The sequence below is a fragment of the Mastigoproctus giganteus genome, chromosome 5 (assembly GCF_048544385.1).
Source record: "Mastigoproctus giganteus isolate SK-2022 chromosome 5, ASM4854438v1, whole genome shotgun sequence".
In the NCBI taxonomy this organism is placed as follows: domain Eukaryota; kingdom Metazoa; phylum Arthropoda; class Arachnida; order Uropygi; family Thelyphonidae; genus Mastigoproctus; species Mastigoproctus giganteus.
The window spans coordinates 124925748-124949517 of record NC_143579.1 but is presented as its reverse complement, the minus strand read 5'-3'; the positions used below and the strand labels follow the sequence as shown (position 1 = coordinate 124949517).

Here is a 23770-nt window from a genome sequence, read left to right as displayed (position 1 = left end):
TAGGTGAACATACAAGGTATCACAATAAAGTTTCTAAACTTGTGTTGTTGCAGTCATATTTGATGAGTTTGAAAATAAGCATAAGTGGTTCAAATTGTAGTTAAAATTTCCTCCAACAGATGGTGACAGAGACATTGTCCAGTAGGCTGAAAGTAACAAGTTTCATTAGTAGCAACACACAAATATCGAATTTTGCATTAAACTGGGAAAATATGTAACAGAAATGTATGAAATGTTAAAAGCTGTGCTGTTTATGATGAAACTTTAAATCATATCAGCGTGTTTGAATGGTATAAGCAGGTCATGATGACCCAAGATGTTGGCATCTGTCAATCACTGAAAATGAGGACAAAGTTGCGAAATTTCAGAAAAATGTGGGACGAGATCATCAGTTGACCCATAGAATGATGGAAGATGAGTTAGATATGAATAAGGAGATGATTTGTCAAATTTTGCATGAAAATTTAGGGAAAAGGAAAGTTCATGTAAAATTTGTGCTGCACAGCCTCACCAGTATTGTCAAGAGAATTCTAATTTCCCCCACTGTATTATCAATGGAGATGAGTATTGGGTGTTTTGATATGACCCTGAAACAAAGTGTTAGAGTATGCACTGAACTTCAAAATCACCATCACGGTCCAAAAAAGAGTTTCATTTACAAAAGTCCAGGTTCAAGATGATGCAACTGTCTTTATGTTAGTGGAAAGCAGCATTGACCGTCTCTCTCCCCTTCAGGCAGAAATTACTTATACCTCAGAGAGTCAATGCTGTTTCAAAGCTATTGAAGAAGTGGTTATTGCTGCAAAAGAAAGGTACCGATAGGTAGGTGAGAGATTGGGGGAGGGCACTCTGGTGCCCTCCCCCATTCTGCGATTGTTGTGAAGACAATTCTGATGAAACATGGCATTGTACAGATCAACCATCTACCCTACTCTCCTGTTCTAGCACCAGCGGATTTCTGGATATTGAGGACATAAAGAAAAATGTAACCACCCTACTGAATTATATTTGCAATGAAAAGTTAAAGAACCATTGCAGATTCATCTAAAGAAGACTGCAGCAATAATTCAAACACAGCATGGGTTTGTTAAGAGAAAGTCTTGTCTGACAAATTTGATTGGATACTATGATGTGGTTACAAAGGAACTGGACGCAAAAAATAATTTTCATATCATATATACTTGGATTTCAGGAAAGTTTTTGATACTGTTGCACATGGAAGACTATTGTACAAATTGGAGCAGTATCGTATTAAGAACAAGTTGCTAAAATGGATAAAAGGGTGGGAGAAGACAGAGTCGTAATCAGTGGACACTGCTCTCTGTTCGCGGACTAATGTTATTAGCGGAGTCATCCAGGATTCGGTATTGGGTCCACTGTTGTTTTGTATATTTATCGATGATAGTGATGAAGGTATATCAGGCTTAATTTGCAGATGATACTAAGGTTGGTAGGATTGTAAATGGCAGTGTTCTACTGAAACAGGATCTAGAAAAGTTGGGCAGATGGGCTCAGAAGTGGCAACTGAAGTTTAACATTAACAAATACTGCATATTAACAAAGTACTGCATATGCATAGAAGTAACCCCAGAGAAACGTACTAACCATGTGGTATTACACTTAGGGTGGTAGAAAATGAAAAAGACCTGGGAGTAATTGTGCAGTCAGATATAAAGTTTTCTGAGCAGTGCAGACAGGCTGCCAGTGCAGGTCATGGGGTGTTGTCAAAGATACACCGTACAGGAATGTTGCTAGTAGGGAAAAGGAGGTGATTATCCCTTTATATAAGGCAATAGCCAGGCAACGCCTTGAGTACTACATACAGGTCAGATTTGTAATGTAAGATCAGTTTTCTGTAAATGCAAACCAACAGGATTGTGTTGCTCCAGGCTACTATGTTTTGCTTCCACATGTGGCAACAAATTTTAGGAAGGATTTAGAGTTGCTTGAGTGAGTATGTGAAGGGCTACAAGATTGGTGAGGAGAATGAAAGGATCCTCTTACCAAGAAATGCTTAAGTTCTGCAAATTGCAGTGTCTGGAGACTAGGCACCTGAGAAGTGATCTGATTGAGGAGTACAAGGCCTTGAATGAGTTGAGCAGGCTCAATGTTCTGATGGGATTCTTCCTCTTGCTCAGATTATGAAACTGAGGGGACAAATTCAAATTGAGGATAGACAGTTGTAGAGTAGATGTGCAGAAATTTGCATTTAGCCAGCAGGTGGTTGACTGCGGAACAAATTTCCATCTTCTGTGTGAAATGTTTGTTTTTTTTTTTTTTTTTTTCACTGATGCTTTAGCTTGCATCACATATCTTTAATACTATTCTCCTGATCTAGTACCAGAGGACTTCTTCCTTTTTCAAGGTAAAAACTGTCCTCAACATAAAGAGGTTGTTGAAGAGATAAAGAAAAATGTAACCACTGAACTGAACATGATCTCCTTGGACGCCCTCACCGACTCTTTTCAGAAATGTTTTGAATGCATTCAATCTGGTGGTGATTACTTTGAATAAAAGTAAAAAAATTTTTTTGCTTCATGTTCTTTTATTGTGCCAGTCTTGGTACTTTATTGCCATACCTTGTATATGCTTTTCCAGCAGTTTTTTTTTCAGTTAATTGCTCTCTCCTACCTATCCAAATGTAAAGATCCCGTACAGAGGAATGATGTCCATTCATGTCACCAACATTGAAACAAAAAGCAATTGTCTGACTAAGTTAACAAGTTCTGTAGAGGTGAACGTTTGATTAGGTGACAATATACCAAAACAAGCATTGTTATACCAAATTGCTAAACTTCTTGATATACCTCAGTGTACTGAAGTAGAAGTATCTATCCTTCCTAGTTAATGTATACTATTTTATTGTGGCAGATATTTGTAATGTAAGATCAGTTTTCTGTAAATGCAAACCAACAGGATTGTGTTGCTCCAGGCTACTATGTTTTGGCTTCCACTTGCTACTTGTTGGTATCTAGGCTGCTACTAAGACCACAACAGTTCCAGTGAATCAGAGGAGACTATTTTGTTTTCACAGAAAAAATAGCTTGCCTGTTGCCAATATCAATTTCTGCATGTATTTAGAGAACGGAGCCATCATAATCTTCCTTATTGTCAATATCCATACGATCAGTGATGTGTTTCTTCTTGTCAAACGTTTTAGCATGCTTTACTTGATCCCGAAGTGGATTGAATAACTAGAGGAATAGTTTGCTCTAGTTATTCAATCTTCTGATGATGTGAGGACTGATTTTGCCCACTCACAAAAGATGTACTTGATAGAACAGTAATGTCTGTTTGTACTGCTATGTGCATTACAGTTGGATTACTGATGTCTGTTAGTTCTGGGAAATTATATTTTTTACTTCTGGATTTTCTTCTCCCTTTTCCATTGTTAATTTCTTTTGAAAATGCAGAGTGGCGACTGCCTTGACAGTTTGGGACATATCATTATTTGCACAGTACAATTTGTGTGAGTGTGTTCTTTGGACCCACAGACACACATGTGGCAACCCCTCTGCATAATGTTTGCAGGTGTACAAATTTTTGGTATTTGAAATACTTTACTGGGTTAGAAATTACAATCCCCCTCCCACTCAGCAATTCTAATAACCAGCTTAATTGTTGGTGGTATGTTTGGCCTACTGGAGGAAGTATGATGGCATGGGTAATGTACTATCTTTCTTGGTTACTATTTTTCTTTGCCTGTATGGCATTTTTCATTTGCCACTTCCCCGGCGACTTCTGCTGTACACATTCAGAAGGTACCATTCTGAAATTATCCCCTCTTTTGATGTATTTAAGAGGCATGTGGGTTATTTGTGTCAGGAGTCTTTTAGCATGATGCCATTTCAACTGAGAGATCGCCTCATCTTAGTCTGCATACCATTTTAGGCATAGTTTCACGTAATCTGCGCTTAGTCTCACCTACGTAATGTCCCCCACAATCCAGACGCTGAATTTTGTAGATAACCCCACCATTGTCAACTCCCACAACAGGGTCTTTAACTGCTGCCATCACCATGTGCAGCTTCCATCCCGGAAGCTGCACACAACGTATTTGGTACGAACATAAGATGCGGGCTATTGGTTGTGAAACGCCCGGATAGTAGGGAATGTACGCAGTGGAGCCAAGTACTCCACCCTCCCTCTGAGTACCACGTCCACAACAACCTTCAATCACGTTCCTGGGGTATCCACATCTCACAAGGTCGGCCATGACCCGTTTAATTTCTTCCTCCCTATCCTCAGAGGTAGAGCAGTGCGACCAAGCCCTGCTCATTAAAGCCCTAACTACACTCTTCTTATGACCTCCAGTCTGGGCAGAACCCAAAATGAGTATACTGGGCCCGACACATTTTCTTCCTAAATACTATTGTTTTTAATTGTTGGCCGACCCTGTAAATCCAGACATCCAAAAATGGCAGAGCGCTCGACCTCGGAGGTAAACTTTATAAAGGGGGAACTACTATTAAGCCAACTGAGAACCTCTGGCTGGCCCACGTCCCCTACGTAGTATAGCGAACGTATCGTCCACATACCTCTTCCATGCCCGCAGGGGCAACGGACTAGAGGAGTTCATCCTATTCTCAAATTCTTCCATTGCTAAATTAGCAATGACTGCGCTAATAGGTGAACCCATAGCCACGCCCCGGATCTGTTGATGCATCACACCTGCAAATACCATAGTGGTGCCGGACAAACACAAGCTAACACCTTCACATATGTCCTGTACACTCAAATTCGTCCCATCTCTCAAAGTATTATCACCTTCCAAGGCTGTGTGCACACAATCCAAAGCATGATCCACCAGAATACACGTGAATAACGACACCACATCAAATGATATCAAAATTTCTTCTTCTTCAATGTTCTGATCCTGGGCAAACCATATAAATTCCGGACTATTCTTCACTGTCCAGCTAGGGCTTTAATGAGCAGGGCTTGATCGCACTGCTCTACCTCAGAGGATAGGGAGGAAGAAATTAAACGGGTCACGGCCGACCTTGTGAGATGTGGTTACCCCCGGAATGTGATTGAAGGTTGTTGTGGACATGGTACTCAGAGGGAGGAGGGAGTACTTGGCTCCACTGCGTACATTCCCTACTATCCGGGTGTTTCTCAACCAACAGCCTGCATCTTACGGTTGTACCAAATACATTGTGTGCAACTTCCAGGTCGGAAGCTGCACACGGTGATGGCGGGAAGTTAAAGACCCTGTTGTGGGAGTTGACAACAGTGGGGTTGTCTACAATATTCAGTGTCCGGATTGTGGGGGATGTTACGTAGGTAAGACTAAGCATAAATTACACGATAGATTGGGGGAACATAGCAGGATGCTTAGATTGGCTAATGTCTCGGGGTTGGGCACGGGATAACAACCAAAGGAGCGGGTTTCCGGAAGTGGCTGGAGAGCCTAAGGATTTGTTCCTTGGGTGATCATAGCCTGAATAGGGATTAGCGTTTTAAAGTTGTACAGCCCCGAGCCACTTCCAGTGCTGATATACAGGAAACGGAACATGCACAGGTACCATAGTACACCCTGGGTCTGCTGGGAAGGCTTAGTACTTTATAATGAATTGCTGATGCATCACTACTTATGTTGGAAAAAGGCAGCAGATGCTGCCGAAAGCTTCAGTTTTAGAATAGTACGGGTTTAATGTATAATATTTTATATTTTTATTGTATTTTAAATTATATTATATTTTACAGTCGATTTTATGTATTTTATTTATTTTTACTATGTTTAAAGTTATAATTGGTCAGAGTTGGCGGCATTAATTATGGATAGATTTCCTGACCACAGAGGTCTTTTTAGTGAAGAGAAAATGGTTATTTAAAAAGTACTAGATACCATTGTAGCAGCTATCATTTGTGTATTGAAGTCAGAAAATGCTGGTCCACTCCCTACCAATTTTGATATCTAAAATAATATTGAAGTTTCAAAATTTTAACATAAGAAATCACACTTGCCTACTTTGGAAACAAAAATTGTTTATTAAATTTACTATGTAGTAACTTAACAGGTACTTAGAGGCTAAAAGAATTATGCGAGTCCAAAAGTATTATTAAATTAATAGTCCTATACATACATATTGGGCACAATCTCTTTCTGCACATAGCTATGAATAAACTGGGATTGCTATTTAGTGTGTCAGTCTCAGATTATAGAGGCACTTCATTATGAGTTGCATTCTTGTTGTACTACTCTAAATAAAAGGCACTGCTCCAACTGAGTAATTGTTTTTATTTAGAGTAGTTTTTTTGATTTGGTAGTTGTTGGCGCATCGGCTTCTGTGGCCATATTGCACCTCCCAAGGTTTTTGCAGTACTTTGATCCAAGCCCGAGGCGGGAATCGAACCCGCGACCTTTGGGTTGCCAGGCAGGTACTTTACCCACTCGGCTAGCCCGGTCGGCATTTAGAGTAGTGCAGCACTACCAAGGCAACTTGTGGTAAAGTATTCCACAATATTAGAAGGATGCACTAAGTAGCAAATCCATTCTGCTTATAGCTATGTCCAACATGTACAATGACTTTATATAGCTTTCATAGCTCAAGGCTTTTTCCCTAGACTTAACTATGCCTACTTTATTATATTAGATTACTTTTTGACTTTCCTCTCATATAACTCTGATTCTTGTATATTGAGGACTAATGCTTAACCATTCACTAGTCCTCATTACCCTTCATTGGTGTGAGTCAAGATAAATGTGAGAAACAAAGGCATGGTATGCTATGTTCCTACTTGCAGGATTTATGTGATTTGTACAAAGTATATTTTGTGCTAATTATCTGCTGATAAAGAGTTAACATATAACAGTAAATGCATCAGTTATGTTATGTACTATTCTCTCTTCACCAGGATTTACTGAATTTTTCATCACCATAACAAATAGTAAATTAATAAATGATAAGTAACATTTATTAAGAATGAGAGAAAGATCATTTGTATACTACTTACCTCTCGGTGTAGCAAAATGTTCGGCTGAAGGCAATATGTGTGAACGATCCTCCTCTTTTTCCTAAAGAAATTAAAAATAATAATTGTGATCAATGAAATTTAAAATGAAATAAAGCATAACTGAATCAAATGCTTCTTGCAAGCTATAAACTGTACTTTTATATCTTACAGATAATAAACAGGTTTAAGACACATCTTTTCATAGGCAGGATCCAGTATTCAGTTTAGGAGTGTGCATCTTAACTCAAACAACCTAGGTGCACAGGTTGTATCTACGTATTTCCAAAAACCATGTCTTGTGACCTGTTTCTTAATTTTCTTTTTTATGACATGCTGTAAGCACTGTAAATATGATCTTAGTCATGGAATGTTGTCTTAGAACAAACTGAGAAATACAGCCTTATATACAAGATACTGGGTGGCCACTTTATAAGAGCATGTACACTTGTGCTGCTGCTGTTGTTGTTAGTTGTTGCCGCATCAGCTTCTGTGGCCATAATGCACCTCCCAAGGTTTTTGCACTACTCTGATCCAAGCCCGAGGCGGGATTCGAACCAGCGACCTTTGGATTGCCAGGCAGGCATTTTACCCATCCGGCTAGCCCAGTCGGCTTACATACATTTGTGCAATTTGTTACAACTGAACTGGGAAAAGTTCCATTCCTGTCAGCAAAAAGGTACACCAAAAGGAACTCAGGTACACCAAAACTGGACAGTGGAGGATTAGAAAAACATTTCTTGGCTAAAGAATCCTGGTTTTTGCTGTTTCATGCTGATCAAAGAACAGAAATTCATTCTTATCTAGCCAGCTTGCATTGTTTACACCTCACAGAATGGACCCATGAACCCATAAGTCCATGGGTCCATCCTACCAGGTGTCAACAATGCAAAACTGGTTGCAGCAACATAGCATGGGGAGTGTTTTCTTGATGCATATTGAGCACTCTGATATGAGTGAAGCAACATTTGGATGCCACAGGTTATCTGGAAATTGTTTCCAAGTGGATTCCTTAACTGAAACAACAGATAATGTGCCATGTCACAAGGCCAGAACTGATTCCTGGAATGACAGTTGCTGCATTGTCCTCTCTAGTTAAATTTCAATTGAGTTGGGCACCTGTGGGAAACAATTAAGTCAACATCGTTCAGCATACCTATGGCATTTTCAGCATCTCACTGGGTCCATGACGTGATGAATCCAGGCTGTTCTAGGGCTAAAGGGAAACCTACTCACAATTAGGTAGGTATACCTAATAAAGTATAAATATATAATACAATTACATACACAGTTGTATAGTAAAATGCTTATGACAACCATATCAGATATTTTCTTAGTTATATAACAATTTATTTTACAGAAAGAAATAGTGTTTTGCAGATGTATTCCACTGAAGTGGCTAAGAGCAGTCTTAAAATTGCAAGTGTAAAAGCAAAGCCCTTGAAGAAAAAAGACCATATAATGCAAAGATCTCACCTCTGGTTATATTATTTTTAACTTCATAATATAACCAATTCCAGAAAACATAATGTTTTATGTATGTGTATGTTTTTTTTTAATTATTTTTAGAACATAACATTAACAAGACTTGTGTTCTGGACATAACACTAACAATGAAACTTCCTTTTTGCTGCATAAAACTTGCTTTTTTTTATTGCATATTCATTTAAAATATTATTAATAACATGTAATTAATAGATTATATGTTAAATTAGATTATATTAATAGATTATTAATAGATGCTAGTAATAGATTTAATTATGTGATGCTTTGTGACAACGGATAAATCAATATTAGTTGTAGTAAAAAAAATTTTTTTCAGTGCATCATTTGTTGTTCCACCTGGCTGTCACACTTCTTTTTCAATCTTCAGTATATGCTAAGAATTCCACAACTGTACCTTTGTGGCACATTCTAGCCAATGATATAAAATAAACAGCCATGTCACGGTGTCAGATGATCTAACCAGGAGACACTACTCTCAACTTTATCAATACTGAAAATGAACAAACTCTGCCTTCACAATGGTATGCTTCAAATATTTTATTAAATTATTTACCAAGAGCTTATTTTTCATTGCAGTACTCACCTCTATATCCGTAAATTAAGAAAATGAATTTATAGAAGGTAAAAGGTGAAATAAAGTTTTGTTGCCAACAAAACCACAATGCGTGCTATATAGGTAGCACAATCATCAAATCTGGATCATAATAATAGTTTACATGTTCCCTGTTTATGGCGGCCCCTAGGCATATGCTTATCTCCACCTAATGTCTCAGTGAGGAAATAATCCCTGTTCAATGGGCCTGACATAGTATTAACACACACTACAATACTGCAGTATGTGTTATCCATGTCAGACCATTTTTCCACCAGGGAGCAGCTTTCCCTGGACCCCCTGGACAGCCAAATCCCGGCGCACGTTCGACGTCATGTAAAGCCGGGCCTGTTCCAATAGTCTGTGCTATAGCACAAAGTCCTGCATCCGCCGGGGGGGGGGGTGCCATACCAGCAGGATGCCCAATCCTGAGTACCAATAATAGTTTACAGTCAAACCACTCCATAACTGAACTTAGCTAACACGCACAATCTTGCAGTCACACTCTGGTTTCAACAAAACACATCATATGTAGTGCTGAATGCTAAATTACTGACAAACTTTCCACCAATATGGCACCTAGCACGTGTTAAATTTCCCACATGCGATACAGTAATGCATCCTGGGAGTTGAGGCCTGTTACGTTCTCTTGCCATGAAACCAACTGATGATGATGTTGAAGTCTCCTGGGTTTTAATACACTATTCCGATTCCTTTATAGACGACAACCTGGGAAAAAATTGTGCACTTCTTTTCTTCCTTAAAGCATTTTTAAATAGTTTAATCTTAATTTTTTTCACATTCTATTAATTCACTTTCTTAATTTATAGATTTATAGGTGAGTACTGCAAAGATAAGCTCTGGCTAAATAATTGAATGAAAAACTTACAGTACGTCAAGCTCTAGCTAAACAATTCAGTTGCAGGTTCAAAGACTACCATAAGGTTAATCTGCCAACTGAATTCCGTCAAACAAATGTTAGTCTTTGTTTCATTTTTGCTTTTGGTAGTCATGTTGCAATAAGTAAACATGAACTGAAATCATTCCACATTAAAAGCAATAAGCACAATTCTTATATGGAGTGATGTAGTAGTTGAGGCTTGTGATGCAAGAAAGCAAGCTTATGTAGCATGTAATGCTAGTAATAAACAGGCCATCAGAAAGGGGAAAAAAAAAAAAAAACATTTCACACATCCAATACCTCTAAATGTTTGTCCAGTTCCTCGTTGGATTTATTTAAGCTATCAAATTTCCATGACAGATGGAAGTTTGTTCTAGCAATCAACTAACAGCTGAAAGGCATATTTCCACACATCTATTCTATAACTGTCTTTCCTCAATTTGAATTTATGCCCCCTCAGGTTTGTAATCTGAGCAAGAGGAAGAATCCCATCAGAATTGAGCCTGCTAAACCTATTCAAGTCTTATACACCTGAATCAGATCGCCTTGCAGGTGGCTAGTCTCCAGACGCTGCAATCTACAGAACTCAATCGACTAGCCTTCGTTGCACTCACCAATCTTATTGCCTTTCTCTGAACTCACTCAAGCACTCTACATCCTTCCTAAAATGAGGCCTCCAGACCTGTTTGCAGTACTCAAGGCATGGCCTGACCATTGCCATATACAAAGGGATAATTACCCCCTTTTCTCTACTAGCAAAATTCCTGTATATTAGCATTAGTAGAGGCATATGATGCAAGAAAGCAAGCTTATGCAGCATCAGCCAAAAAAAAAAAAAAAAACCACTTCACCCCTCCGTTCGTTCGAAATACCTGTCCAGCTGCGCCTTAAATTTATTTAGGATATCAACTTCCACGACAAGGGATGGAAGTCTGTTCCACCAACCAACTACCTGCTGGCTAAAGGCAAATTTCCGCACGTCTATCCTACATCTGTCTTTCCTCAATTTGAATTTATGCCCTCTCAGGTGATTATTCTGAGCAAGAGGAAGAATCCCATCAGCATTGAGCATGATCAAACCATTCAAGGCTTTATACACCTCTATCAGATCACCTCGCTGGTGCCTAGTTTCCAGACACTGTAATTTGCAAAACTTAAGCCTTTCTTCGTAAGAGTACCCCTTTTTTCCATTCACTAATCTTGTTGCCCTTCTCTGTACTTGTTCCAGCAGCTCTACATCCTTCTTGAAATGAGGACCTGTATACAGTATTCAAGGTGTGGCCTGACCATTGCCTTATACAAGGGAATAATCACCTCCTTATCCCTGTTAGAAAAATTCCTGTATATCATTGACAAGACACCATGAGCTACTCTTGCAGCCCATCTGCACTGCTCAGAGAACTTCATATCTGCCTGCACAATTACCCCCAGGTCCTTTTCATTCTCTACCACTGTCAGTGTAGTACCACAGAGTTGATACGTTGCTCTGGGGTTGCTGTTTCCATATGTAGTACTTTACATTTGTCAGTGTTAAACTTCATTTGCCACCTCTCAGCCCATCTGCTCAACCTTTCCAGATCCGGCCGACCGGGCTAGCCGAGTGGGTAAAGTACCTGCCCGGCAACCCAAAGGTCGCGGGTTCGATTCCCGCCTCGGGCTTGGATCAAAGTACTGCAAAAACCTTGGGAGGTGCAATATGGCCACAGAAGCCGATGCGCCAACAACTACCAAATAAAAAAAAAAAATTTCCAGATCCTGTTGTGTCAGTAGTGTCCTTGACAACCCTGCCAAACTTTGTATCGTCTGCAAACTTGGACATTAAGCTTGATATACCATCCTCAATATCATTTATAAATACAGAAAACAATAATGGACTCAACACTGAACCCTGAAGGACTCCACTAATAACATTAGTCCACGATGAGCAGTGTCCATTGATTACTACTCTGTCTTCTCCCATTTAACCATCCCTTAATGCCATAGTGCTCCAATTTGTACAGCAGTCTTCCATGTGCAACAGTATCAAAAGCTTTCCTGAAATCCAAGTATATGATATCAAAATTATTTTTTGCATTCAGTTCCTTTGTGAGCACATCATAGTATCCAACCAAATTAATCAGACAGGACTTCCCCGTAACAAACCCATGCTGTGTATGAACTATAACTGCAGTCTTGTCTAGATGATCCTGCAGTGCTTCCACTATTTTCCCTGGAACAAAATATCAGATCTGTAATTACTCGTGTCACCCTTTGCAAGTAAAGAATCTCTTCGTGAATTAGGGACCTCGAAAGACGGTCCCCATCAACTTTCATAATTATGGATAAGGGTTTGCTTACTTCCTTTGCTGCCTCCTTTAATATAACTAGATAAATCCCACCACCTCCTCGGGTGCCTTTCTTATGTTCAACTTCAACAATTTCTCCTCCACTCTGCTCTAGGTTATTATAAAATCATTCAGCTCCCTGCTATTTGATAAGCTTCTGGCTTCCACTTCCCTACAGAATTTCTCCACTACCTCAATAGAGTCATCAATATGGCCTAAGTTGGTGATGCACCTAAAATGCACCCCATCAACTTTCATAATTATGCACCCCATCAACTTTCATAATTATGGATAAGGGTTTGCTTACTTCCTTTGCTGCCTCCTTTAATATAACTAGATAAATCCCACCACCTCCTCGGGTGCCTTTCTTATGTTCAACTTCAACAATTTCTCCTCCACTCTGCTCTAGGTTATTATAAAATCATTCAGCTCCCTGCTATTTGATAAGCTTCTGGCTTCCACTTCCCTACAGAATTTCTCCACTACCTCAATAGAGTCATCAATATGGCCTAAGTTGGTGATGCACCTAAAATACTAAAACAACAACAACAGTTACCACTGAGTCCATTTGCCTAATTTCTGTATTTGTTATTGAAGTCAGTTACTGTCATTAACCAGCTTGCCAACAACATCATTAGCAAACTTAGACATTAAACTTGATACGCTTTCATCAATATCGTTAAAAATATTGCAAACAATAAGAGTTACTGCACTAAAATCTGAAGAACTCCACTAATAATATTAGTTCATGAAGAGGAGTGTCCATTAATGCAGCAGTTTCTTCATGTAGAACAGTATCTTGCCTGGTGATGACTGACCATGGTAGTTGGTGTTTTCTTGGACAATTTAAAGGGTAACTGATGTGAAAGTTGATGGTCCCAAGAACTGTCTTCTGATTCTGGATTGTCCTTTGTTTTCTGTACTTCTTGAACAGTTGGTGAAATGAGGGTCTTTGCCATTCCCTGAAGGTTACTTGGCGATAAAGATGGATTTGATTTTTTTTTGGCTTCTTCTACTGAAGGAGCTGGATAGGGTTCTTATCGTTCTGGTGGGAAATAAACAAGACCTACTTGTATCCCAAAGTTGTTTTCCATAAAAGTTATGCAACTGGTCTTGAAATCTATTCATGGTCCTTATGAGTTTGGATTAAAACAGTACATGGGAGTGTTTTAAACATTAAAACACTTCATACCATTCATAAATTTGGAATGTGATCCAAATACTTTTGTACGATTGTGTAAGGCAATTTTTTTTTGTCTGATGGTACAACCTAATTTCTGTGCATCTGTTGGCCTATACCAATTGTAATACCTTAAAAAAGGGAGGCTCTCACGGCTGGCACAATGATTACAATTACTATTTCACAGCGCTGAAAAAGGCCCATGTTCGAATCTCGTTTGTACAGTAGTTTTATTGGGTTTTTTTTTTTTTATATATATCTATTGGGGAGTTAGTTGCTATCGGGTGAGGGTAGCACGGTTCCCTTCTTCCCCAGAAATTAGGATTTTCTCCTGCAAACACACATTAAAACAAATATGTCCCTAAATTTTTGTCATAATCGATATATATTTATTCTTTGAGAATTCAACTCAAACAATATTTCCTAACACAGCAAATATACAAAAAGGTTTTTAATAAAATAAAAGATTGCAATAAAAAGATTTTTATATACAGTAATACCCCGACTTACGCGAACTCGGAGTTACGCGGTTCTTGATTTTTTCGTTTGGCAACGCTGCCGCCCACTATCTTCAAGGTCGTTTTTCATATGTTATCGATATACGGTGCGACGGCGGAGAATGAGAGCGAAAGATGAACAAAATTCAACTTTGCTGCTGCTTTTATGTTTTTTATATCAGTGAAGGGGAAACACATTTCACCATAATAACGTAAAAACCAACACAATTCCAGCTATCGGTATAATCGCAAATGCAATTAGATCGAGTTTACTACCAGTTTATAACAGATTTCACTAGCAGAAATGCAACTGGATTTTTATTGTTTTATGGTAGTAACCCCTAGAAATGTGAGGTGTTAATAGTGTATCTCTGCCTTTATGGTGTTGTTTATTCAGTTGCTACATGCGCGCAGCTTTGTTTATGCATATCAAGCGTGCCTCCTCGTTTTGTAATTGTGCTTTATTCCCTAAAAATGAGTAAAATACTTAATTAAAAGGTGTGAAAAGGAAGCGTCCTGGTGAAGACACTGCAGATTCAGAGAGAAAAAGAAAAGCAATTATCGATAAACAGAGGTGGATGGATCAAAAATTCTTACCCGGGAAAATTTATAGTGGCCTCATACTATGGTTTATGGCCAAAATCACACTGGCCCACCGGGGTTTCCCCGGTAAGGCTTATGGCCAGTCCGCCTCTGTCGATAGAGAAAAAATATAAAATTGTGAAACGCTTTGAGCGAAATGAAAGACCATGTGATATTGCACGTGCTACAGGCCTAAACGAAGCAACGGCGAAAAGCACATGACAATTGCAAACTTGACAGGTTGAAAATTGAAAAGGACTCAATTGTAAAGGGCTTAAAAATTTTAGAAAACAGACTCCAACGAAGAACGCGTTATAGCTACAAAGCAAGGAATAAAAAAATTATTAGCTTGCTACGAAGAAATTCTGCGTGAAAAAAAGAAGGCGCTGTGTCGTCAGGCGAATTTGTTAGATTTTATGAAGCCATCGACATCGAAATAACTTTTTTTAACGTAAGTCATTTGTTTTTTAATACATATTTTGTATTAATATGTATAAAGAACTGCAATTTTATTAATATTTTTCTTCTAAACTAGTGTTTTTTTAGTCCTTGGTCCCAATTAAGCAAAATTTATATGTATTTATATGCAAAGTTGTACCCCGACTTACGAGAATTCGACTTACGCGATTTTCGTCGGACCCACCTATCGCGTAACTTCGGGGTATTACTGTATTTTATATTTACACTATTACAGTTCATTTGTGGCCTCATTTTAAACAGTAGCTCATCAATTTAGCAATGAAAAACGATATGATATTGGACAAAGGTGAACAAAAATGTTTTTGTTCAATTAAATCTACAGAAACACATACAGCAATGAGCCAAAACATTATGACCACCTACCTAATATGATGTTGGTCCTCCACGTGCAGCCAAAACAGCTCGTATTCGGTGAGGCATGGATGCTACAAGATTTCTAAACATGTCTTGTGGTATCTGGTACCAACACGTAACCAGCAGATCCTTTAACTCTTGTAAGGTGATGGTTGAGATTCTGGACATTGGAGTTGCTGTTCCAACACAAACCACAGATGCTTGATGGGATTGATGTCTGCAAAATTTGGAGGCCAGGGCAATACCTGGAAGTCTTCCTCGTGTTCTGTGAACCAGTCTCGAACAATCTGGGCAGTGTGGCACGGTGCGTTATCTTGCTGATAGATGGCGCCGCCAGAGGGGAAGACCATTACCACGAAAGGGTGTACCTGGTCAGCAATGATGTTTAGGTAGATGGTAGGTCAGAATGCCCGGCACATTGACTGGACCCAGGGTATCCCAGCAGAACATCGTCCAAAGCATGACACCTCTGGCTTATTTTTGTCCCACAGTGCATCCAGACGGCAACACTTCCTCAGATAAATGACGCACACATACCAGGCCGTCCACTGGTGCAACAGGAAACGTGATACCAGACGACCTTCTCTCAATCATTCAAGTTCCAGTTTCGATGCTCACATGCCCATTGTAGGCACTGTCTCCGGTGAACCATGGTTAGCATGGGCACTTGGAGTGACCTGCATTTATGCAGCCCCCCATTTTCAGCAGGGTTTGATGTACTGTGTGTTGTGGCACATTACTCCCGTCACCAGCATTCCAATTACCAGCGAGTTGTGCCAAAGTCACCCTTGTGTTGCCATGTACCATCCAGGAGAGCCTTCGCTCACCTCGAGCATCGATGAGCCGTGGTTGTCCAACACCTCGCCGGCGGTCTGTGGGTTTCCCCTCCTCTGACAACTTTCGGTAGGTGCTGACTGTGAGCATGCTCTGACTGTCTGCGCGGGTAGCACAGTGGTATCATCACCATCCTCCCTACACCGGGTAGAAAAGGCCCGGGTTCGAATCCTGTCAATGACGTGAGGAACTTTAGTGGGCTTTTTTCATTCTGTGGCTGAGTTAGTCGGCCTCAGACATAGATAGCAAGGTCCCCCCCCCGCCCAGAAACTGGGTTTTTTTTTTTTTTTTGTCCAGCAAACAGACAAATCTACAGAAACCAGAGAACACATGCAATTTACAGACAAAATAAATATGGGTAGATGTAATCATTTACAGGGGACCCTAATATCATAATTTGTTTTTTTTTTTTTTTTTTTTTTGGATATGCTCTGACCCAGTCATCTGGCCATTACAATTTTGGCCTTTGTGAAATTTGCTTAAGTCTGCTGCCTTTCCCATTTGAATAACAAGAGTAACACTGATTAACAGATCTCAGTATCAAGTGTTTTTTATACAGTGTCCCAACCTGCACACATGCTGTAACCTGCAGTTGCTTCAATTTGCATAATGACTCACTGGTGTATCTATTCAAGTTAAGACATACAGGGTGATTCACTACCAGTGCGACAAACTTGCAGGAGGTGTTGGGGGCACAAAGACTAATCACACAGCACTGCAGGGTCCAAAATGCCTTCGTCATGCAGTAGAGGACGTTGAACGGGAGGTCGCGTGAACAGCGATCCCGCTGGAAGTCAGCATTTGCGAACCGTTTCTGTTGAAGAAACCAAGTAGCAAAAGTCCTCCGGAGTGGATAATCCACAGGCTCCAATGATTGGACGCGTTGCAGATGGTACGAACTCATTTGGTTTGTTGACATTATCCTCCATATAGTGGATTGGGAAATACCCAATCGTTGGCCCATCACTCTCGCGTACTCGTACTCGGATTGCCTTCTGCAAAACGTAGGACATACTCCTCATTGTCTGGCGTCCTCGTCTTTCGCTCTCGATTCATGATACCTCTCGTGAAACAACCAGTCTCACATAACCTTCTGTGCACACGTGCGAAAATCGTATGATGAGGAGCATGCCTGTGCGGGAAACATTCCTGGTACAAGCTCAGAGCGGCGCGCCCGTTACAGTCCACAGCTCCATACGCATGGTGCATGTCGGCCAGTTCAACGTTTGAATACTCATCCATCCTACTGCCTCGGGAACCGGTTCGCAAATGCTGACTTCCAGCGGGATTGCTGTTCACGCGACCTCCCATTCAACATCCTCTACCGCATGACGAAGGCATTTCGGACCCTGCAATTCTATGTGATTCCGATTCGTCTTTGTGCCCCCTACACCTCCTGCAAGTTTGTCGCACTGGTAGTGAATCACCCTGTATATGCAAATATTTGATATTGTAAAGGATAATAAAAGAGATAATTACATAGATGATTCTGCAATACATATTAAACCAGTGACTCCATTATTTTCCCCAGAGCAGAAGTTAAACTAACTGGTCTGTAATTACTCATGTCCCCCTTCGATCTTCCTTTGTGAATTGGAGATACAGCTGCACATCTCCAGTCCATGGGGACTTCCCCGTCCAAGGATGCTCTCAGAATTATGGCTAATGGTTTGCTTGCTTCCTTTAATATAACTGGATAGATCCCATCCACCCCAGGTGCCTTTCTTATGTTTAACTTCAACAATTTCTCCTCCACTTTGCTCTCAGTTATTATAAAATCATTAAGCACCCTGTTACAGTTTGATTAACTTCTGGCATTTTCCACCCTTTATAACCTCATTTGTGAATGTAGATGCAAAATACTTATTCAGATTATCAGCTATCTGAGCAGGATCATCAACAGTGAAACCATTGATATCATGTCCTGCTCATTTCTGGAAAAAACACCCCTTACCAATTCAAACCATAATTACCCACTGTATCATTTTTAAATGCATCTTGAAGATGTTATTCTATTTCTGCCATTGTAAATAGTCTGTTTCCAGAAGCATATAGCCTTTCACCTGACCCTAGACAGTCTATTGGACATGAGAGTACACGAAGGATGGCCAGCCAAAATATTATTCATATCAAAATTTGATATTTGAAGCAGAAAACTGATCCCTAACTGAATTAGATGCACAGCAATTCTGCTGTAAATTAACCAGAATGGTATGCTAAATTTAAGATTAACTGTGCTTCTATATCGAAATATTTTCAAGGTAAATAAAATGATGTGACAGTATAATAAAATCACATCATTTCACTAATGCTGATTAATACATTTTCTCAAAACACAAACCAATCATTACCAACTTTTGAATTACAAAAAACTAGAGATCAGGGTACTTTAAAACGGGTTATAGGCCAAAACAGAAGAAGAAAAAAAAAAAAAAAAAAAAACAGCAGTGCTATCCAAAAAAACAGGAGGAAAGCAGATTTTTTTTTGTAAAAAATCTTTTTTCCCCCTTTCAAGTCCATAATGCACTATAACTTGAATCTCACTGGCAAAATATGCATTTTCTATTAAAATACAGCCATAAGATTGTGTACAGTACAGTATGCTTTTAAACATTACTTTACCTAACATGACATTTTTCTGTCTGTGAATTTTATTAGACATAAGCTGATTTTTATTGCTTCAAAAAAGACACTTTTGCAGACTTTGCCCTCATCAGACATGTTGAGTCAAAGAGAACAAGGGTATGTTTGTATCAGTGGCAGTCCTTCCTAGGTGGAGCATTTCCAAATGCTTCACCAGAAAGAGATCTGAATTGAGGTTTTGTTTTTCTAACCTGGCTAAAACTCAGTACTGCTATGAGGAATTATTATATTTCAATCTAACTTGTGCACTTTTCAATTCCCCAACCAAGAACATCTGCACATCAATTCTTTCTTCTTTCACAATAGTATCTGGTAGGTTCTCAGACCTTGATGGATTGACAGAACCGATGGTATAAAACATCTATTTCTTTATCTTTAATGGCACCAATAAATACTGGAAATTTATCCACAAAAAATTTCAGATTTAAAAATGCACTGCCAATTGATGAAATTTGAGTTACCTCCCCATTTATAAGAACATTTTTAAATGGGAACTTTGTGCACAATGTAGTCACATGCTGCCATAAGTTAATTTCTCAATGAGTAAAGAACAGAATGTTCTCTTGTTTTAGACAACCCTGGCAATAGAAACTAAGGTAATCAATTTTTAAAATAGAAGATTTGGACTAAGGCGCATTTAGGGCTAGAGCCTCAAGCTGCGAACAAATTTAGACTATGTATATAAAGTGCTTAGCATCATAATGATCAAATCATCATCAAATTCTATTATGATGCTAAGCACTTTATATACATAGTCTAAATTTGTTCGCAGCTTGAGGCTCTAGCCCTAAATGCGCCTTAGTCTAAATACATCATACACCATCAGGCATCTCTCATATTGTGGAGTTATACTTCATAACTGTTTTTGCCATCATTGCATCACTTGGGTACCTACCCACTCACTGATGAAGGGCCAAATAGCCATTTGAAACAGTGCTGTCTGGGTGGTGGTACCTATCTGAGAATAAGTAACACTAGTCTTCTCCTTAGGTGAAGCGTTACTTATTCGAAGTAGTGCAATATCATGGCAACTTGTTGTGAAGGTATTCACAATATGAGATATAACCTAAAACGATGCCCACCTTAAAAATTTTCTGTTTATACAGAAATGGCTGTGTATTATGATGCTAAGCACTTTATATACATAATAGAAGATTTGATAATGGTTGGTAAAATAAATTTGCATGGAACATCCTTCAATATGACCTCCATATTTTCAAACATTGGCAATACTTTATTTTATTCAACCAGAAAAGAAAACACGAATGGACTTTCTACATGAGTGAGGATAACATGCCTAGAATTATAAGCAACCATGCTTGGTTGCTTTTACCAAAAGTTGGCAATTCTGAAGGTTTTTTCTTATGTTCATCGATTTGGATATGAGTAATGGTACTCACTAGTGGTCACAGTGTACTTTTCTATTTGGTAGCCCTGAAAAGTGCTCATATTACCTTTTCTGACTACTACTAATCTTATTTAAACAGACTTGTCAAGGTTACCACAGTTTTACCAGTCTTAAACATTTAACCAAAGATAGTCACATAAGCTTCAAAATCTTTTTTACTTTAGTGGCAGGCATCAGTTGAAATTATTTAAATCTATTTTTCCTTTTAGCTCTTATTTCTAGATAGTAGTAAATGTTTACCAAGAATTCATCCACTTTTACAGGAAAGTATGCAGGCTCCTTTTGAGAGCACATAAATTAGTGGGATGACAAGGACTATTATCTACAAATGCTCAACCTCCTCATTTAATACCTTTTCTACTTCAATTTTTAGGTCTATCATTTTACACTAAGTGCAAGTCAATTGTTTAAGGGCCACATACTTTCACGTTATGCCCAATGTACCCTGCAGAGTCACCTTCCAATGCCAGCACTGAGAGCAAGCAGCTTTCATTTTGACATTTTCATTTATTATTTTTTTTTTAACCATAGCATATTTTTCAGAACCATCATTACCTTTTCTTTCCTTCTCCATGCAATTTCATTAAAAATTTGTTGTTTTGTCTTTCTACAACTTTTTTTTTTTGCTATTTCACTATCGGGAAACATTTCTGAACAATGCCTGCACTCAGAGGAAGATTGCAAATAAACATTTGGCATGTTTGTCACTGTCACATGAAAAGAAAAATCTGTTTTGCATTTCTTTTTATGCATTGCATGCTGTCGCTATGCTTATTTGTTTGCAAATGTCTAATTAAGGTATTATTATTATTAGCCATATAGTGCAAGGAAGCCTGAGGCTTATGCTGCACCAGCCAAAAAAAAATAAATAAATAAATTTCCAAGTTACCCTGAGAGAGAGAGAGAGTGTGTGATGATATCCAGCGCAGGACACTGGGTGTGCCAAGCCCAAACTCACCAGATGTGAGCCCCCTGGGGTTATGTTTCCACTGCTTTAAAATTGAAAAAAATCACATCAACATATGATACACAAGGCTATCTTGTTATGTTACCATTTACAATAGAGAAAATCTTGTGTATTAGGTGTTCTAAAAATTTATCATATTTCTTTGGCATCTCACCGAAAGACTATTAATTGGCTTTGCACTAAGGTGTTAGTAACTATAAAGGTGAGGAAAGTAGAAAAAGAAGAGTAGTAGATCTGTGAAAGGTGAAAGAATGTAATTTATATATATACAGGGTGTCTCAAAAATATTGGTACAAACGTTAGGGGAGGTAGGTAACATCTAAAGGAATGTGAATCGCATAGGAACCCATAACTGGAAACGTAAATTAAGTTGAGCACGCTGAATTCTGATGGGATCCTTCCACTTGTTCAGATTACGAACCTAAGGGGGCATAAATTCAAATTAAGAAAAGACAGATGTAGATTAGATGTGCGGAAATTTGCCTTTAGCCAGCGGGTGGTTAATTGCTGGAACGAACTTCCATCTGTCGTTGTGGAAGTTGATAGGTTGAATAAATTTAAGGAGGAACTGGACAGGCATTTGGAGGGAATGGTGTGTTGTTTTTTTTTTTTTTTTTTTTGGCTGATGCTGCATAAGCTTATACACTTGCGCTTTCTTGCATCAAATGCCACTGCTACTACTATTATTACGTCACGGGAAAGTAGTAGCAGAGGCACAAGGAGCAGAAATGACACAAGACAGTAATTAGTGGCAAACATTTATTTGACATAATATTAACAATGGAGTACGAGATGGATGCATTTCATGATGTTACAACAGATGCTCGAAGGTTCCACCATGAGACGCGATGCAAGCGTGACACGGACGCAGCATGGATTGCACTCCAGCACCTGGAGTTTCTTTGACAGTAGCAGCAGCGCAGACGAGTCTCGCCACAAGGTCCAATTCCGTCTCCACAGGCGATTCATACACGATAGATTTGAGGCTCCCCCCCCCCACAGAAAGAAATCAAGGCTCGATAAATAAAGTGAGCATGGGGGCCAGGCAACGGGTCCACCTCAGCCAATCCATCGACGCCCAAAACGCCTGTTCAAATGGTCACGAATGCACCTCCATAATGGGCAGGTGCCCCGTCATGTTGAAACCAAATGTTGCGTCTCACATTTGCTGGAACATCGTCAAGTAACCCTGGTAGGACTTGTTCAAGAGTGATGGTAAGAGGTATGGGCCGACTAAGCAGTCACCGACCATACCTGCCCGCACATTTATTGCGAAGCAGTGTTGTGCCGCATGGGGGCGCACACCGTGTGGGTTGTTGTGAGCCCGCACATGAGCATTGTGCTGATTGAATAAGCCTTCTTGAGTGAAATAAGCCTCATCCGTGACCAAAACATAGGCTGGAAAATTCAAGTCTTGAACATTTTCTTGCAGAAACCACTGCGCAAAAGCCACACGTGCAGGATGATTTTGGGGGAGCAGTAACTGAACCCTTTGGAGATGAAAGGGGTGTAAGGAATCGTCATGCCAGACACGCTGTACACTGCAACAAGACACTCCTAAGGCAGAGGCAACGCCACATGTGCTTGTAGTAGGATTATTCTGGATGGCATTCAACACATTTTCTTCCATGGCGGATGTTCGCATCGAATAGGTCTGCCCACACTACTCCTGTTACCTCTAAATGACCCATAATCGCACAAATTTTGATGCACACGTGCAAACAAACGGTAGTCCGGTACATGTCTGTCTGGGAAGCATTCTCCATAAATTTGTTGAGCGGCTCATCCATTGCCCTCTGCTAATCCATACACTAGGTGCATGTCTGCCAGCTCACAGTTCGTATATCAATGCATGCTCTTCATGCGGAGACTACTGCTTGAATGAGTAAACCAGAAATTTTCCCTCTCGCGAACTGATGAACAGCACAGTGTACCGACTTACGGTGACGTTTCCGGTTATGGGTTCCTATGCGATTCACATTCCTTTAGATGTTACCTACCTCCCCTAAACATTTGTACCAATATTTTTGAGACACCCTGTATATAAATGAATATTAATTACATTCTTTCACCTTTCACAAATCTACTACTCTTCTTTTTCTACTTTCCTCACCCTTATAGTTACTGGCACCTTGTGTAACTTTCACATCCATTTATGCATACTTAATTTAATTTATTAATACAACTTATATATATATATATATAAATGGGTTTTAAAAGAAAAGTTTAAAGAGTCACATAGAAAAGTAGATGAAATGGTTTCGATGAAAGCAAGATTAATAAATTAGGTATAACAGATGCACCTAAAAGTGCAAAGCAGCATTAAAGGATGCAAGAGTATATGTAATTTGTATTAATATTAAATTAAATTAAATAAGTATAAATGGATGTAAAAGTTACACAAGGTGCCAGTACTGTTAGGGTGAGGAAAGTAGAAAAGGAAGAGTAGTAGATTAGTGAAAGGTGAGAGAATATTAATATCCTAGAGGTTATGATGAATTAAGCAAATTATGGGCTGAATTGCCAAGCCAATATAAAGTGGGGA

At 39.3% G+C, this 23770-nt stretch overlaps 2 protein-coding genes across 3 annotated transcripts in view; one reads left to right on the top strand and one right to left on the bottom strand.

The window, feature by feature from the left end:
- The window catches only part of BORCS7 (BLOC-1 related complex subunit 7), a 157473-nt gene extending 149064 nt beyond the window's left edge, over window positions 1–8409 (top strand). Inside the window, exon 5 of the mRNA XM_090373446.1 lies at window positions 8318–8409. Coding sequence (XP_090229572.1) covers window positions 8318–8327 — 10 coding nt within the window. The 3' untranslated portion in view covers window positions 8328–8409. The remainder of the gene's footprint in view (window positions 1–8317) is intronic.
- The window catches only part of LOC150085684 (vesicular integral-membrane protein VIP36-like), a 236019-nt gene that overhangs the window by 3452 nt on the left and 208797 nt on the right, over window positions 1–23770 (bottom strand). For both annotated transcript variants that reach the window (XM_090373444.1, XM_090373443.1), the window contains one exon: window positions 6961–7021. In XM_090373444.1, coding sequence (XP_090229570.1) covers window positions 6961–7021 — 61 coding nt within the window. The remainder of the gene's footprint in view (window positions 1–6960; window positions 7022–23770) is intronic.